Source organism: Oncorhynchus clarkii, chromosome 20 (assembly GCF_045791955.1).
Source record: "Oncorhynchus clarkii lewisi isolate Uvic-CL-2024 chromosome 20, UVic_Ocla_1.0, whole genome shotgun sequence".
Taxonomy (NCBI): Eukaryota; Metazoa; Chordata; class Actinopteri; order Salmoniformes; family Salmonidae; genus Oncorhynchus; species Oncorhynchus clarkii.
In genome coordinates this window covers 4,133,146-4,152,403 of record NC_092166.1, presented here as the reverse complement: position 1 = coordinate 4,152,403, position 19,258 = coordinate 4,133,146, and the positions used below count along the sequence as shown (strand labels likewise).

The following is a 19,258-nucleotide window of genomic DNA, read 5'->3' as shown; positions in this document are numbered from 1 at the left end:
TGACTAGTAGCGGAATATACTGGAGATCAAGAGGTAACAGTGTGGAATAATACATGTGACTAGTAGTGGAATATACTGGAGATCAAGAGGTAACAGTGTGGAATAATACATGTGACTAGTAGTGGAATATACTGGAGATCAAGAGGTAACAGTGTGGAATAATACATGTGACTAGTAGCGGAATATACTGGAGATCAAGAGGTAACAGTGTGGAATAATACATGTGACTAGTAGCGGAATATACTGGAGATCAAGAGGTAACAGTGTGGAATAATACATGTGACTAGTAGTGGAATATACTGGAGATCAAGAGGTAACAGTGTGGAATAATACATGTGACTAGTAGTGGAATATACTGGAGATCAAGAGGTAACAGTGTGGAATAATACATGTGACTAGTAGTGGAATATACTGGAGATCAAGAGGTAAGGAAGAAGCACTGCGTTCATAACGTGTGCCAAACAGGTGCTGTTAGATTACAATATCATTTTTCTGAACGTTTGGAACAATGTCATCACAAAATAAATTATAAGCGCAGAGTGTTGTAATGGTATTTTGTGTGTGTGTAAGCCTTTAAAAAAAAAATTTTTTTAATAAAAAAAAAATATTGTATTTTTTAAATAGTCTAACTCATTGGTGAATGCAATTTCCCGAAATTGTTTATTTATGCTTTACTTTAAGCTAATTAATCAAATCATGAACGACTCCTATGCTGTGTGATGACATTAACTTACTGATGACTGATACAGTAGCCTATATAAGCATTAAAAATATATAGTAAGTTACAGTATTGAGACAATGTTACTCTTAGGCCTCCAGCTCAATGGTGGCGATACAAAGCTGCTACACGAATGACATCGTATTAATATAAACAAAGAGATCAAGAAAAATAACATTATTAGTATTATTTTTCAGACAATTTGGAACAGTGTAGATGAGCGCTATCTATATACAGTATCCAGTATCTATCTATATACACACTCCTGCGCTGTCTTGGCTAGGGAAGGTGTCCTTATGGAAGGTGAACCTTCGCCCCAGTCTGAGATCCTGAGCGCTCTGGAGCAGGTTCGCATCAAGGATCTCTCTGTACTTTGCTCTGTTCATCTTTCCCTTTGATCCTAACTAGTCTCCCAATCCCTGTCGCTGAAAAACATCCCCAAAGCATGATGCTGCCACCACCATGCTTCACCGTAGGGATGGTGCCAGGTATCCTCCAGACATAACGCTTGGCATTCAGGCTAAAGAGTTCAATCTTGATTTCATCAGACCAGAGAATCTTGTTTCTCATGGTCAGAGTCCTTTAGGTGCTCTGTCAGAGTGACCATCAGGTTCTTGGTCACCTCCCTGACCAAGGCCCTTATCCCCAGATTTTTCAGTTTGGTTGGGTGGTCAGCTCTAGGAAGAATCTTGATGGTTCCAAACTTCTTCTATTTAAAAACAGTCCACTGTGTTCTTGGAGACCTTCAATGCTCCAGAAATATTTTGGTACCTTTCCCCAGATCTGTGCCTCGACACAATCCAGTTTCGGAGCTCTATGGACAATTCCTTCAACCTCATGGCTTGTTTTTTGCTCTGACATGCACTGTAAACTGTGGGACCTTATATGGACAGGTGTGTGCCGTTCCAAATCATGTCCAATCAATTGAATAAAATAAAAAAAAGGTTATCTTTGTCATTGTGTGTAGATTGGATTACATATATTCTACAATGAGGGGAAAAAAGTTACGTCCTCCCGAGTGGTGCAGCAGTCTAAGCATCACTACAGCCTGGGGTTCGATCTCAGGCTGTGTCATTACCGGCTGTGTCTGGGAGGGCGGCGGCCGCACAAATGGCCCAGCGTCGTCCGGGTTAGGAGGGGGGGGGGTTTACTTGCCTCACTTGCGCGACTCCTTGTAGCGGGTCGGGCGCCTGCAGGCTGACTTCGGTCGTCAAATGAACAGTGTTTCCTCCGACACATTGGTGCGGCTGACTTCCGGGTTAAGAAGCTCGGTTTGGCGAAACATGTTTCGGACGCCGAATGACTCAACCTTCACCTCCCGAGCCTGCTGGGGAGTTGCAGCGATGAGACAAGACCATAATCACGGAATTGAGGAGAAAAAGACGGTACATTTTAATTAATTTTCATGAATAAGGCTGGAAAAAGTCATGGGGTCTGGATACTTTCTGAATACACTTTAAAAAATACACACACACACACACACACACACACACACACACACACACACACACACACACACACACACACACACACACACACACACACACACACACACACACACACACACACACACACACACACACACACACACACACACACACACACACACACACACACACACACACACACACACACACACACCCTCCCTCTTGTGGATAATAAATATCACGAAACTAAACAGCTAATTTAGGCTTAATTAGCTTTGAATGAACCAATTCGTAACAAAAAAATTCCTAGGCTAATGGTTTAAGCCTTTTGAGGGGCTATAAAACTCCCTGTGAACTTCAACTCCATATTGAGTTACTACATAAGTCAACAGGCCAACACCGGGCCTGGGATCTAGACTGTTGTCTAGGCCATCCATGACCAAATCTGAACATGTGCATTTACCGCTATACCAACAACAGCTGACTATAAACACACCCTTCTCATACATAACGTTGTCCAAGGCTACAAGCCAAATCAATGAAGCTTTCCTCAGCTCAGCTAATGCCATTTGGATCGGGATCCCATGTCCTCCATATTGGGAGACGGAAGGTCTATGTTTACACAGGCAGCCCAATTCTGATCTTTTACCACCCGTGTGTCTTTTGACCAATCAGATCAGATCTTTTGCCAATAACTGGGCTGCCTGTGTAAAAACGCAGCCTTTGTGACATCAGATCGGTTGACTGACTCAGGTTAAAGCCAAGGAGAGATGTACCATTATTAGCCAACGTTCCCATACGGCTTCCTGTTCCCTATGGGTCCTGCTCTAAAGTAGTGCACTACATAGGGAATAGGGCTCTGGTCTATAGTAGTACACTATATAGGGAATAGGGCTCTGGTCTATAGTAGTGCACTATATATGGAATAGGGCTCTGGTCTATAGCAGTGAACTATATAGGGAATAGGGCTCTGGTCTATAGCAGTGCACTATATAGGGAATAGGGCTCTGGTCTATAGCAGTGCACTATATAGGGAATAGGGCTCTGGTCTATAGTAGTGCACTATATAGGGAATAGGGCCCTGGTCTATAGTAGTGCACAATATAGGGAATAGGGCTCTGGTCTATAGTAGTGCACAACATAGGGAATAGGGCCCTGGTCTATAGTAGTGCACTACATAGGGAATAGGGCCCTGGTCTATAGTAGTGCACTACATAGGGAATAGGGCCCTGGTCTATAGTAGTGCACTATATAGGGAATAGGGTTCTGGTCTAAAGTAGTGCACAACATAGGGAATAGGGCCCTGGTCTATAGTAGTGCACTATATAGGGAATAGGGCTCTGGTCTATAGTAGTGCACTATATAGGGAATAGGGCCCTGGTCTAAAGTAGTGCACTATATAGGGAATAGGGCTCTGGTCTGTAATAGTGCACTACATAGGGAATAGGGTGCCATATGGGAAGCGTAGCCTACTGCTGCTCTCCATCTTGTGGTCTGGTCTGCTGGTCTTAAATTAGGACCTTAATTACAGTCAGCATAGTCTTAACATGGTCCAGATTTGATGGCTAGGGACGGGGTTCTGTTCTTTTCTGTCATGTCGCCAAAACAGCTGGAGGCAAGGTCATCAAAGTCAACCAAAACTCAATCACACCAATTAGTAGCTAGTTAGCCCATTAGGAGATGAACGGACGTTGTTGTTGTTGTGTACTTGGTTTCACTGCTGAGAGGTGTTATGGTATGTTTTTGCTGTGACCTGGCTTGAAAATAACAGACCAAGGGATCAAGACATTTAAGTTAAAGATAAAAACGTTTTAGAAAATGCCTAACAAAATTCCACACAGCTGATTATCTTGGCAAAGGAGAAATGCTCACTAACAGGGATGTAAACAAATGTGTGCACAAAATTGGAGAGAAATAAGCTTTTTTTTTGTGCGTATGGACAATTTCTGGGATATTTTATTTTTTGAAACATGGGATCCTTCACTTTACCTGTTGTGTTCGAATATCCCTGTTCAGCCTAAGATCCTTTACCTGTTGTGTTAATATCCCTGTTCAGTCTAATATCACAAAACAATGTGGCAAATAAAGCACTTTTTGTGTTTTGGGCCTCCGCCTTGAGGCGTCACTACAGAGCCGAGTTCCATCCTGTGTCGCAGCCGGCCAGGAGACCAGGAGGCGTCACTACAGAGCAGAGTTCCATCCTGTGTCGCAGCCGGCCACGACCAGGAGACGTCACTACAGAGCCGAGTTCCATCCTGTGTCGCAGCCGGCCACGACCAGGAGACCATGAGGCGTCACTACAGAGCTGAGTTCCATCCTGTGTCGCAGCCGGCCACGACCAGGAGACCATGAGGCGTCACTACAGAGCAGAGTTCCATCCTGTGTCGCAGCCGACCACGACCAGGAGACCATGAGGCGTCACTACAGAGCCGAGTTCCATCCTGTGTCGCAGCCGACCAGGACCAGGAGACCATGAGGCGGCGCACAATTGACCCAGCGTTGTCCGGGTTAGGGGCGCGTTTGTCCGGCCCGGGATGTCCTTGTCACATCGCACTCTAGTGACTCCTTGTGGTGTGCCGGGTGCATGCTAGCTGACAGGTGTACGGTGTTTCCTCTGACACATTGGTGGGGCTTGGCAGGGTTGTGTTTCAGAGGACGCACGGCTCTCAACCGTCGCCTCTCCCGAGTCCGTACGGGAGTCGCAGCGATGAGACAAGACTAACTACCAATCATGAAATTGGGGAGAAAAAGGGGTATGAAAATATACACACACACACACACACACACAGTACCAGTCAAAAGTTTGGACACCTAATCATTCAAGGGTTTTCTTTATTTTTACTATTTTCTACATTGTAGAATAACAGTGAAGACATCAAAACTATGAAAAAACACATATGGAATCATGTTGTAACCAAAAAAATCTAAATAGATGTTAGATTCTTCAAAGTAGCCACCTTGATGATACTCTTGGCATTCTCTCAACCAGCTTCATGAGGTAGTCACCAGGAATGCATTTTAATTAACAGGTGTGCCTTCTTAAAATTGTATTTGTGGAATTGTCTAATACTGTATTTTTTTTAATTCACTTTTTGTCCTGAATTCAAAGCGTTATGTTTGGGGCAAATCCAACATCACTGAGTACCATTTCTTCATATTTTCAAGCATGATGGTGACTGCATCATGTTATGGGTATGTTTGTCATCGGCAAGGACTAGAGGTTTTTATGCCTAATAAACAGAAGAGAGTTAAGTACAGGCAAAATCCTAGAGGAAAACCTGGTTCGGCCTGCTATCCAACAGACACTGGGAGACAAATTCAGCTTTCAGCAGGACAATAACCTAAAACACAAGACCAAATCTACACTGGAGTTTCTTACCAAAATGACATTGAATGTTCCTGAGTGCCTAGTTAGAACTTTTTGAGGATCTTTTCAGCCTCCTGAGGGGGAAGAGGAGTGCCCTCTTCACGACTGCGTTGGACTAGAGGTTGACTGATTAGTTAGGGACGATTTCAAGTTTTCATAACAAATCGGTAATCACATTTTTGGATGCCGATTACATTGCATTCCACGAGGAAACTGTGGCAGGCTGACCACCTCTTACGCGAGTGCAGCAAGGAGCCAAGGTAAGTTGCTAGCATAACTTATCTTATAAAAAACAATCAATCTTGGCATAATCACTAGTTAACTACACATGGTTGATGATATTATTAGGTTAACTAGCTTGTCCTGCTTGCATATAATCAATGCGGTGCCTGTTAATTTATAATCGAATCACAGCCTACTTCGCCAAACGGGTGATGATTTAACAAAAACGCATTCGCGAAAAAAGCACAATCGTTGCACGAATGAACCTAACCATAAACATCAACGCCTTTCTTTAAATCAATACACAGAAGTATATATTTTTTACACCTGCATATTTAGTTCAAAGAAATTCATGTTGGCAGGGAATATTAACTAGGGAAATTGTGTCACTTCTCTTGCGTTCATTGCACGCAGAGTCAGGACTAATTTGCCATAATTATGACATAACATTGAAGGTTGTGCAATGAAACAACAATATTTAGACTTATGGATGCCACCGTTTGATAAAATAAGGAACAGATCTGTATTTCACTGAAATAAACATTTTGTTTTCGAAATTATAGTTTCCGGATTTGACCATATTAATGACCAATGTGTTTATTGCAGTCTGACTGAGCGGTGGTAGGTAGCAGCAACCTCGTAAGCATTCATTCAAACTTTACTCCGTTTGCCAGCAGCTCCTCCCAATGCTTGTTGCACAGCGCTGTTTATGACCTCAAGCCTATCAACTCCTGAGATTAGGCTGGCAATACTATAGTGTCTATTAGAACAGCCAATAGTCAAAAGGTATATGAAATACAAATGGCAGAGAGAGAAATAGTCCACGCCTCATAATTCCTATAATAACTACAACATAAAACGTCTTAACTGGGAATATTGAAGAACTGGGAATATTGAACCACGAGCTTTCATAAGTTCTGAGCAAGGAATTTAAAAAAAGTTAGCTTTTCTTACATGGCACATATTGCACTTTTACTTTCTTCTCCAAAACTGTGTTTTTACATTATTTAAACCAAATTGAGCATGTTTCATTATTTATTTGAGACTTAAATAGATGTTATTTATGTATTATATTAAAGTTAAAATAAGTGTCCAATCAGTATTGTTGTAATTATTACAAATAAATAAAAAACAAACAAACACAAAAAAATGTCACAATCAGAAATTGGCTTTTTTTGATCCTCCAATAAAATCAGTATCGGTGTTGAAAAATCTAAATCGGTCGACCTCTAGTTTGGACAAATCTTCAGTAACGTGGACACCGAGGAACTTGAAGCTCTCAAACTGCTCCACTACAGCCCCATTGATGTTGATGGGGGCATATAACTATACTAGATATAGCATTTCACAATTATTTTTTTATTAATAATTTCAGAACCTTGATTACATTGGGATACGTTCATATATGCCTCTGTATTTATGAGCTGGAATACTCATAAATCACTGAGCTTCTGGGGATGTTACAGTCCTTTATGTCCAAAAACACACTGGGATAACGCTTTGATAGTGATTAGCTTTGATCAGATCATGATCTGCTAGATCAGACGCAGCTAGGGCTACGTGATCGCACGGTCCGAGACGCAGCTAGGGCTACGTGATCGCACGGTTCGAGACGTAGCTAGGGCACCGTGATCGCACGGTCCGAGACGCAGCTAGGGCTACGTGATCGCACGGTCCGAGACGTAGCTAGGGCACCGTGATCGCACGGTGAGACGCAGCTAGGGCTACGTGATCGCACGGTCAGAGACGCAGCTAGGGCACCGTGATCGCACGGTCCGAGACGCAGCTAGGGCTACGTGATCGCACGGTCAGAGACGCAGCTAGGGCACCGTGATCGCACGGTGTGAGGCACCGTGAAAGTGATTCAACCCATGATTACATGTTCCGCTCCGAGACAAACTTGGGATACATCAGAACCCTGTAGCTGATATGAAAGTGGATATTATTAGACCAGGTCATATAAAAAAAAGATATCAGTGGCTGTTGCTTCAATTCAACTGAATTTATAAAAACAGGAGCCAGAAGGTTCTTTAGATCAGCAGGGCTGTAAGGTCAGTAGTGTCATAAAACTGTACTACATTACTCTAAAATGTTGGCATCATGCTATACCATGCCACACTAGTTTGCAGATGATCACAAACAAAGCTTCCAACTGTAAGCCAGCAAGGAAAAGTTAAAAAGGACTTTACGCACCCTGAACATCACGAGCTCACCGGCTGTTGTCCCTCTGAGCCAAAGTGACAAGTGCCACTTATCGCCTTGTGAAAAGTGAATCACTATAATCACTATCACACCGTAAGCATGCGTCTAAAATCGTATTTACATGCAACACAAAATCAGATTAAAAATGGTTAACATCCCTTAGGCTAAAAAAAAAAAAAAAAAAAGTTGTGATTCCGTGTGTCAGACAGACGCGCTTCCAAAGAAACCACAAAAGGGAATCCAAAGCACCGAGACGGAGTAAGAATTTTAATCAAATGCTTTTAAAAAAAGGCTCTGGGGACAGAGAGAGGAGCGGTAGGGCCACGAGCCTCCTACAGTGTGTTAACCTATACAGCTTTCAGGCAGAAGAGATTGTGCCCCACACAGCTATAGTGTCAGATAAACTAGAAGGTCCAGGATGTGTAGGGGCCATTCTCCATGACGGGGCCCATGTAGGAAACTGAAGGCTAACTTTCACTGGGGACATGTCTCCCCCACATTCTGAAATTGGATTTTTTTGTCACCCACAGTTTTATCATCGGAATGATAAAACAAAACGAGCCAAAGTATATATATTTTTTAAATACACTACTTACAAAAGTATGTGGACACTCCTTCAAATTAGTGGATTCAGCCACACCCGTTGCTGACAGGTGCATACAGCCACGCAATCTCCATAGACAAACATTGGCAGTAGAATGGCCTTACTGAAGAGTTCAGTGACTTTCAACGTGGCACCGTTATAGGATGCAACCTTTCCAACAAGTCAGTTAGTCAACATTTCTGTCCTTCTAGATCTGCCCAGGTTAACTGTTAGTGCTGTTATTGTGAAGTGGAAACGTCTAGGAGCAACAACGGCTCAGACGCGAAGTGGTAGGCCACACAAGCTCACAGAAAGGGACCGCTGAGTGCTGAAGCACGTTAAAGTCGTCTGTCATCTGTTGCAACACTCACTACCAAGTTCCAAACTGCCTCTGGAAGCAACACCAGCACAATAACTGTTCGTCTGGAGCTTCATGAAATGGTGTTTCCATGCCCGAGCAACACACACAAGCCCATGAGCAATGCCAGGCGTCGGCTGGAGGGGTGTAAAGCTCGCCACCATTGGACTCTGGAGCAATGGAAATGCCTTCACAGGAGGGATGAATCACACTTGGGATTGGCGGATGCGAGGGAACTGCTACTTGCCCCAATGCATAGTGCCAACTGAAGTTCGATAGAGTAGGAATAACGGTCTGGGGCTGTTTTTCATTTTTCAGGCACCTTAGTTCCAGTGAAGGGAAATGTTTACACTACAGCATACAATGACATTCTGGACGATTCTGTGCTACCAACTGCAAGGCAACAGTTTGGGGAAGGCCCTTTCCTGTTTCAGCATGACAATACCCCTGTGCACAAAGTGAGGTCCAAACAGAAAATGGTTTGTCGAGATCGGTGTGGAAGAACTTGACTGGCCTGCACAGAGCCCAGACCTCAATCCTATTGAACACATTTTGGATGAAGTGGAACGCAGCTGCAAGCCAGGCCTAATCGCCCAACATCAGTGCCAGACCTCACTAATGCTAGTGGCTGAATGGAAGCAAGTCCCTGCATCTAGTGGAAAGCCTTCGCAGAAGAGTGGAGGCTCTTATAGCAGCAAAGGAGAGGGGACAAACTACATATTAATGCCCTTGATTTTGGAATGAGATGGTCGACGAGCAGGTGTCCACAAACTCAGCAAAAAAAGAAACGTCCCTTTTTCAGGATCCTGTCTTTCAAAGATCATTTGTAAAAATCCAAATAACTTCACAGATCTTCATTGTAAAGGGTTTAAACACTGTTTCCAATGCTTGTTCAATGAACCATAAACAATTAATGAACATGCACCTGTGGAACGGTCATTAAGACACTAACAACTTACAGACAGTAGGCAATTAAGATCACAGTAAAGAAAACTTAGGACACTAAAGAGGCCTTTCTACGGACTCTGAAAAACACCAAAAGACAGATGCCCAGGGTCCCTGCGTGAACGTGCCTTAGGCATGCTGCAAGGAGGCATGAGGACTGCAGGTGTGGCCAGGGCAATAAATTGCAATGTACATACTGCGAGACACCTAAGACAGCGCCACAGGGAGACAGGAGGGACAGCTGATCGTCCTCGCAGTGGCAGACCACATGTAACAACACCTGCACAGGATTGGTACATCCGAACATCACACCTGCGGGACAGGTACAGGATGGCAACAACAACTGCCCGAGTTACACCAGGAACGCATAATCCCTCTATCAGTGCTCAGAATGTCTGCAATAGGCTGAGAGAGGCTGGACTGAGGGCTTGAAGGCCTGTTGTAAGGCAGGTCCTCACCAGACATCAACGGCAACAACGGCGCCTATGGGCACAAACCCACTGTCGCTGGACCAGACAGGATTGTCAAAAAGTGCTCTTCACTGACGATTGGTGGTTTTGTCTCACCAGGGGTGATGGTCGGTTTATCGTCAAAGGAATGAGCGTTACACCGAGGCCTGTACTCTGGAGCGGGATTGATTTGGAGGTGGAGGGTCCATCATGGTCTGGGGCGGTGTGTCACAGCATCATCGGACTGAGCATGTTGTCATTGCAGGCAATCTCAACGCTGTGCGTTACAGGGAAGACATCCTCCTCCCTCATGTGGTACCCTTCCTGCAGGCTCATCCTGACATGACCCTCCAGTATGACAATGCCACTAGCCATACTGCTTGTTCTGTGCGTGATTTCCTGCAAGACAGGAATGTCAGTGTTTTGCCATGGCCAGCAAAGAGTCCGGATGTCAATCCCATCGAGCACGTCTGGGACCCATTGGATTGGAGGGTGAGGGCTAGGGCCATTTCCACCAAGGCACCTGCAAGTTCCCGGACATTTCTGGGGGGAGAGTGGGGTAACATCTCACAGCAAGAACTGGCAAATCTGGTGCAGTCCATGAGGAGGAGATGCACTGCAGTACTTAATGCAGCTGGTGGCCACACCAGATACTGACTGTTACTGTTGATTTTGACCCCCCCCTTTGTTCAGGGACACATTATTCAATTTCTGTTAGTCACATGTCTGTGGAACTTGTTCAGTTTATGTCTCAGTTGTTGAATCTTATGTTCATACAAATATTTACACATGTTAAGTTTGCGGAAAATAAACGCAGTTGACAGTGAGAAGTTGTTTATTTTTTTTTGCCGAGTTTACTTTTGGTAATGTTGATCATTCAAATCCCAGTTTACGGCAGCACACACACACACACGGTATGGTATTGAAGCGACCAGTCTAGTTACACACACGGTATGGTATTGAAGCGACCAGTCTAGTTACACACACACACACACGGTATGGTATTGAAGCGACCAGTCTAGTTACACACACGGTATGGTATTGAAGCGACCAGTCTAGTTACACACACACACACGGTATGGTATTGAAGCGACCAGTCTAGTTACACACACACACACGGCATTTGCATTATGTTTTTCATCTGGTATTGAGGATTTACAGAGGTTACATATGTATCCTGGCTCCTTGGACATGGCCCATTTGCCTTTTCAGTGAACCTGGGAAGAGAGGGAGCTGGTCAATTACACCAATGCTGTATATAAACCCTGGATTACCGATGCCATTTATTGGCTACTGAGAGGCTTTGAAACCACCGGTCGGCCATATTGGCACTCCCCCATTAGGCGCGATCCTCAATGGAATTCTATAGGACAAAATTTGCAGTGGGGACAGTAACAGTATTAATAAATGGATTTCTCTCGCTTCCAAAATATTATTTATAAATGGTGGGGTAGTACCAAGATGGAGGCACGGTTGCTTCAACACAGCGCCCCCTATCGGTCAACTAGTGTATATGTAAATCATTGTCAATTACGTGAGTAGTATTCCATTTCCTAAAAACGTTGTGTTCTCAGCTCGTTGTTAATTAGTCCTGCAACGATTCCAGAAAACAGTTAGCTAGAATGAGGTTTTAATCTGGTGACTGAGGGAAAAATTTAACGCTTGTAACTGTTGATCAGAAGTCGTTGAAACCGTTCAGGAGACAGACGGGCTATTAGCTCTGGTCCAGGTCGTTCAACAGACCTACAGTGCTTTCAGAAAGTATTCATTCTCCTTGACTTATTCCATATTTTGTTGTTTTAGTGCCAGAATTCAAAATGGATTAAAACACCCCCCCCCCCCCAACAACACCTCATAATGACAAAGTGAAAACATGTTTTTAGAAATGTTAGCACATTTATTGAAAATGAAATACAGAAATTTCATTTACATAAGTATTCACACCCCATAATTTATAGAAGCAACTTTGGCAGAAATAACAGCTGAGAGTCTTTCTGGAACATTTGCCCATTATTATTTTCTAAATTCTTCAAGCTCTGACAAATTAGTTGTTGATCATTGCTAGACAAACATTTTCAGGTCTTTCCATCATATATTTCAAGTCCAAACTGTAACTTGGCCACTCAGGAACATTCACCGTCTTCTTGGTGTCTTGGTGTCTTTGGCTTTTTTTTTTAGGTTATTCATCTCCCAGTGTCTGTTGGAAAGCAGACTGAACCAGGTTTTCCTGTAGCATTTCATTTTTATCCTGAAAAAAAAAATTCCCTAGTCCTTAACAATTAGAAGCATACTCATAACATGATGCAGGCACCGACCACCATGCTTGAAAATATGGAGCGTGGTACTCAGTAATACGTTTAATTTTCCCCAAACATAATACTTTGTATTTAGGACAAAAACTGAATTGCCACATTTTTGCAGAATTACTTGCAGAATTGTCTCACAGCATGTACATTGTAATTGACAATGATTTATATATACACTAGATGACCGATAGGGGGCGCTGTGAGTGCCTTTGCAAAACAGGATGTATGTTATGAAATATTTCATCTGTGCAAGCTACTTTGTTCTCATTAGTATTTTATAAAAATTACAATGTTGTTGATCCATCAATTTTCTCCTAACACAGCCATTAAACTCTGCAACTGTTTTAAAGTCACCTTTGGCCTCATGGTGAAATCCCTGAGCAGTTTCCTTCCTCTCCGGCAACTGAGTTAGGAAGGATGCCTGTGTCTTTGTAGTGACTGGGTGTATTGATCCACCAACCAAAGTGTAACTAGTAACTTTACCATGCGCAAAGGGATATTCAATGTCTGCTCATTTTTTCTACCAATAGGTGCCCTTATTAGCGAGGAATTGGAAAACTTCCCTGGTCTGTGGTCAAATCTGTATTTGAAATTCACTGCTCGACATATTTTATGCGTGGGGCGCACAGAGATGAGGCCGTCGTTCAACGATCATGTTAACATTTTACTGCGCACACTAAGTGAGCCCATGCAACTTCTGACTTGGTAAGTACATTTTATGTAGGAGTTGAATACTTGACTGAAGACGTCTCAGCTTTTATTTTTAATTCATTTGTATACATATCTAAAAAGATAATTCCACTTTGACATGATGCAGTAATTGTGTGTAGGCCAGTGTCCAAACAAATCACAACTTAATACATTTTGAATTCAGGCTGTAACACAACCAAATATGAAAAAGGCAAGGGCTGTGAATATTTTCTAAAAGACACTATCAGCCAGGGGCATGGCTACTAGCTCTGGTCCAGGGCCTTCTCCATGAATGTTGTACAGGAAGGTGTACTAAGGCCCTGGACCACAGGCAGGGCATGGCTACTAGCTCTGGTCCAGGGCCTTAATACTCCTTTCTTCTCCATGAATGTTGTACAGGAAGGTGTACTAAGGCCCTGGACCACAGGCAGGGCATGGCTACAAGCTCTGGTCCAGGGCCTTAATACTCCTTTCTTCTCCATGAATGTTGTACAGGAAGGTGTACTAAGGCCCTGGACCACAGGCAGGGCATGGCTACTAGCTCTGGTCCAGGGCCTTCTCCATGAATGTTGTACAGGAAGGTGTACTAAGGCCCTGGACCACAGGCAGGGCATGGCTACTAGCTCTGGTCCAGGGCCTTAATACTCCTTTCTTCTCCATGAATGTTGTACAGGAAGGTGTACTAAGGCCCTGGACCACAGGCAGGGCATGGCTACTAGCTCTGGTCCAGGGCCTTCTCCATGAATGTTGTACAGGAAGGTGTACTAAGGCCCTGGACCACAGGCAGGGCATGGCTACTAGCTCTGGTCCAGGGCCTTCTCCATGAATGTTGTACAGGAAGGCGTACTAAGGCCCTGGACCACAGGCAGGGCATGGCCAGCCTTGTCCCAGTATCTCTGCATTAGAGATGTTGACGAGGAGTAGATGTCAGCGCTCTACACAGATTAAAATTATAATTAGTGTGCTGGCAATTTCTTTGATATGTTTTTAAAAACAACAACAAAAGAAGATGGAGAGTAACTGTGCAACTCCACAAAAGAATGTCTCCTAACTTATCACAATATGGATTTTTGTTTTTAGTTCATGTCAAAATAAGTTTGTTACACACCAAATATGGAGTTGTGCTGACCAACCATCTTTCTTTGCTCCAGTTAAGGCCGGTATGTATCTGAATAAACATGTTAAAAAAAAACCTGAAAAACAGAAACGTCTATTCAGCAACTTCAAATCACTAATTACTGCAAGACATGCAACTCTACAACAGCTCAATACATTAGAGGATCCCAACAGGAAGGTTTTCCGTTGCTTGAAAATATGATTATTTAGACCTTTTAGGGAAGCACATAGTCTCATTCTCTCCTCGTCCATCAGCCTTCCATGTCCCGACCGGGCTATCCTCGTCCTTCAGCCTTCCATGTCCCGACCGGGCTATCCTCGTCCTTCAGCCTTCCATGTCCCGACCGGGCTATCCTCGTCTTTCAGCCTTCCATGTCCCGACCGGGCTATCCTCGTCCATCAGCCTTCCATGTCCCGACCGGGCTATCCTCGTCCTTCAGCCTTCCATGTCCCGACCGGGCTATCCTCGTCCTTCAGCCTTCCATGTCCCGACCGGGCTATCCTCGTCCATCAGCCTTCCATGTCCCGTACCGGGCTATCCTCGTCCATCAGCCTTCCATGTCCCGTACCGGGCTATCCTCGTCCATCAGCCTTCCATGTCCCGACCGGGCTATCCTCGTCCATCAGCCTTCCATGTCCCGACCGGGCTATCCTCGTCCTTCAGCCTTCCATGTCCCGACCGGGCTATCCTCGTCCTTCAGCCTTCCATGTCCCGACCGGGCTATCCTCGTCCTTCAGCCTTCCATGTCCCGACCGGGCTATCCTCGTCCATCAGCCTTCCATGTCCCGACCGGGCTATCCTCTCCTCAGCCATCAATCTTTACAACCCATAGATAGATACTATTTTGAGGGTTGATAACAAAGAGCGAGGTGCCCACTTTAATGAAATGTACCTAATATTTCCTCTACATTTACATAGCTGTGCCTGTGACAGGTCCACCAATACAGCTGTTGATGTGTTGCCCACCAACAAGAGTTTAATTTGGCAACACCATTTATCTTTCTGCGACTGAATATTGTTTTCAGAACGTCGATCCCATCTGAACATCTAAAAATGTCTGCACCTGACATTGGAAACTTCTGTCAACCAACCGTGATGTGACACTGTCAACATCACAAGCATTGGAGCCAAAGAGCAAGTAGTCACTCCTTTAGCTAGCTAGCTAGCTAGCTAGCACCAACAACTAATGTAAAGACAATCAATGCATTTCAGCAGTTGACACGTCTTGATTTAGTTTCACTTCTAAACACAATTATGTAGCCAGGTGGAACACCCAGCCCTGCCTGACAAGAAACACTTTTAGCTCAGCAGTGACTAACTTCCTCCCAAGGAACAGCTATTTAACTAAGTAGGTCATAAAGGAGTGTCCTCCGCGTACAGTACTCGAGAGTATTGCACAACAGTCTGTGAGATAATCATGGACTCTGGAATTCCAACTAAGTGCTTCCATTCAATCATTTATCTTTGGTTAGCAAGCCAGTCAATTTCCCCCCAAAACATAGCTGTGTAGCTAGATAGCCAAGATGGCTAACGAACGTGAAGCAGGTGCAAGCTAGCCCCATCGTCATGACAACTCTTTACTACCCAAACCAGCATATACAGCAGGGTTATTGCCATGTCCATAGATTTCCAACCAATTGGGTTACTATTATAAAATACTGATGTTGCTGGTGAAAATGTATTGGTCATGGGTTGCAGGTTTTTGGGCTACTTTTAAAATTGCACCACAGCCACCATAGCATTTCTCATTATATACACACATACAGAACAACAATATAAAATGCAACATGTAAAGTGTTGGTCCCATGTTTCATGAGCTGAAATAAAATATCCCAGAAATGTTCTGTATGCACAAAAAGCTTATTTCTCTGAAATTGTGCACACATTTGTTTTTACATCCCTGTTAGTGAGCATTTATCCTTTGCCAAGATAATCCATCCACCTGACAGGTGTGACATATCAATATGATTAAACAGTATGATCATTACACAGGTGCACCTTATGCTGGGGACAATAAAAGGTCACTAAAATGTGCAGTTGTCACAATGCCACAGATATCTCAAGTTTTGAGGGAGCGTGCAATTGGCATGCTGACTGCAGGAATGTTCACCAGAGCTGTTGCTAGAGAATTTAATGTTAATTTCTCTACCATAAGCCACCTTCAATGTCATTTTTGAGAATTTGGCAGCATGTCCAATCGGTCTCACAACCGCGGACCACATGTAAGCACGCCATTCATCCGTCGCCGTCACCTCACGTTTCTGCATGATAATGCACGGCCACATGTAGCAAGGATCTGTACACGATTCCTGGAAGACGAAAATGTCCCCGTTCTTTCAGGACCTGCATACTCACCAGACACTTACATTTGAGTAATTTAGCATTCTGCTCTTATGCAGAGGGACTTACAGTAGTCTGTGAGTGCATACATTTTTCATACTGGTCCCATTGAGCATGTTTGGGATGCTCTGGTTCGACAGCGTGTTCCAGTTCTTGCCAATATCCAGCAACTTCACACCGCCATTGAAGGGTAGTTGAACAACTCTCTGCAGGCCACAATCAACTGCATGTGAAGATGTTGCACTGCATGAGGCAAATGGTAGTCACACCAGATACTGACTGGTTTTCTGATGCACGCCCCTACCTTAAAAAAAAAACTGTATCTGTATTCCCTGTCATGTGAAATCCATAGACCACAGCCAAAAAATATTCCAAATGAATCTTTTCCTTATATGAACTGTAACTCAGTAAAATCTTTGGACATTTTTGTATGTTGTGTTTATATTTTTGTAAAGTGTATTTTAATAAAATGGATGGTACATCTTCAGTTTGGGAAGGTTTTAAAATTGCACTAGTGGACGATTCTAGGATGGTAATGAAAAAAAGGTTAGTCTCGAGCCCGGTTGCTAGGTAGCTAAAGTTGTAGTCCGAGGGGAGAAAGAGGAAGCGATTAACCCCATGATTTACTATCAAATTATAATAGTAATGACATTACATTTATATTTGAGGGGGATGAAATACAATAAGCCCCCCAAAAAAGCAAACTGTTGAGGCTTTTCGATTTGTAATAATCCAGTTAAATGTTAACTATTGTGAAATAGTGTTGTGTTAGTTCATCATTTCACAATAATGTTTTCTGAAAAAAATGATATTTTAGTTAGCTGTATATCAGGTTTATCAGGTCTAACCAGAGTTCCTAGTATTTTAATAACGAATTATATGCAGTTAATATCTAGAACAGCTAACGTTACAGGAGAGCCTGAAAACGTAGCCAGCTTTTTTACCAACTTTTTGACGGATAAGTTATATTAGCTAACGTTAACTTGGCTAGTTATTTAGCTAGTTAATGACTGTTTGACAGGCAGGACACATTTACTAACGCTATCTAGATGTCCTCTGTCCTTGGATGGTAGTTCTTGGTTAAAATAACTAACTAATAATAGCTCATTTCAATGCCGCCAGGACTCGTTTCCATCTCGCTAACGTTAGTTAGACAACCTAGGTATTCATTATCTGGACATTTTGTCTCAGGGAACTGGTAATTATTATTTTTTTAATTAAAAAAAAGTTTTTAATACAAAAATCAGAAGCAAAACGATTCGGTAAAGTTTGAGGGGGGTGGGGGGCCAAGATCCACACCGGTTGACCACGTCACTACAGTACGGTGATTCACACAGCCGCCCGTCGCCACCGCCACTAGTTACCACAGTCATAAAACACCGCCAATGTATCTTCTTAAAATATAACCTTAACCACATCTCCTAACCGTATGCCTAACCTTAAAATTAAGAGCAAACTGAACATTTTTGTTTTTGTTGTTTTTAAATGAACTTTTACGATAGACAATTTTGTACTTTACGGCTGTGGTAACTAAGTCTCCTTTTTCCCCCAAAAAATCAAAATGGCGGGCTGGCCATTTAACATTAGAAACTAACCACACCAGGGTGTGTGAAATCATCCCCGAGAGAAATCCATGGCTTGTTTAAGCGGTATTAAATCCACTTACCTTTAAATCTGAGGTCAGACGGAGGATCGAGAACAAGAATCTGCTCTAACTTTGACATATTTTAGCTACAGTTGTCAGGAAGTCACTGACAGATGGAAATACTATTGAACGAGTCAGTCGCTGACTGAACGTGCACACGCCACGGGAGCAAATATTTGAACGCGCGATTCTAGTGCGCGTTCACGTGGTGTGTCTATATTAGAAACGAATCTTGTTGTAGCTGATTTGATAAAGTTACTTAGCTATTTATTATTTGAGCGATTCCAGTTAACGTCACTTAAGTTATTGGGTATTTTGTTGATAGAGCTTTTTCAGCTGTTCAGCTATTTCACACTGTGTTCTAATCATGGCTCCTCATCCTACGTAAATACTGCTGTAGACATCTTTTCTACTCTACTGCCCAATATTGTCTGGACACACCGTATATATCATATTTTTGCGAACGGGGTGGTGTACCTAATAAATCTGACCACTGAGTGTAATATATATACAGTTGAAGTCGAAAGTTTACATACACTTAGGTCGGAGTCATTAAAACTATTTTTTTTAACCACTCCACACATTTCTTGTTAACAAACTATAGTGTTGGATAGTCGGTTAGGACATCTACTTTGTGCATGACACAAGTCATTTTTCCAACAATTGTTTACAGACAGATTATTTCATTTATAATTCACTGTATCACAATTCCAGTGGGTCAGAAGTGCCTGAAGGTACCACATTCATCTGAACAAACAACAGTACGCAAGTATAAACACCATGGGACCACGCAGCCGTCATACCGCTCAGGAAGGAGACCCATTCTATCTCCTAGAGATGAACGTACTTTGGTGCAAAAAGTGCAAATCAATCCCAGAACAACAGCAAA

The 19,258-nt window shown here is 43.2% G+C and overlaps 1 protein-coding gene across 2 annotated transcripts in view; it reads right to left on the bottom strand.

Moving 5' to 3' along the window:
• LOC139375796 (vesicle-associated membrane protein-associated protein A-like) overlaps nucleotides 1-18,553 on the bottom strand; it is a 38,785-nt gene extending 20,232 nt beyond the window's left edge. Inside the window, exon 1 of one of the 2 annotated variants that reach the window (XM_071117663.1) lies at nucleotides 18,391-18,553. In XM_071117663.1, coding sequence (XP_070973764.1) covers nucleotides 18,391-18,448 — 58 coding nt within the window. In that variant the 5' untranslated portion in view covers nucleotides 18,449-18,553. The remainder of the gene's footprint in view (nucleotides 1-18,390) is intronic. The other variant, XM_071117664.1, reaches the window with a different exon arrangement.
• Nucleotides 18,554-19,258: the final 705 nt, after the last annotated feature.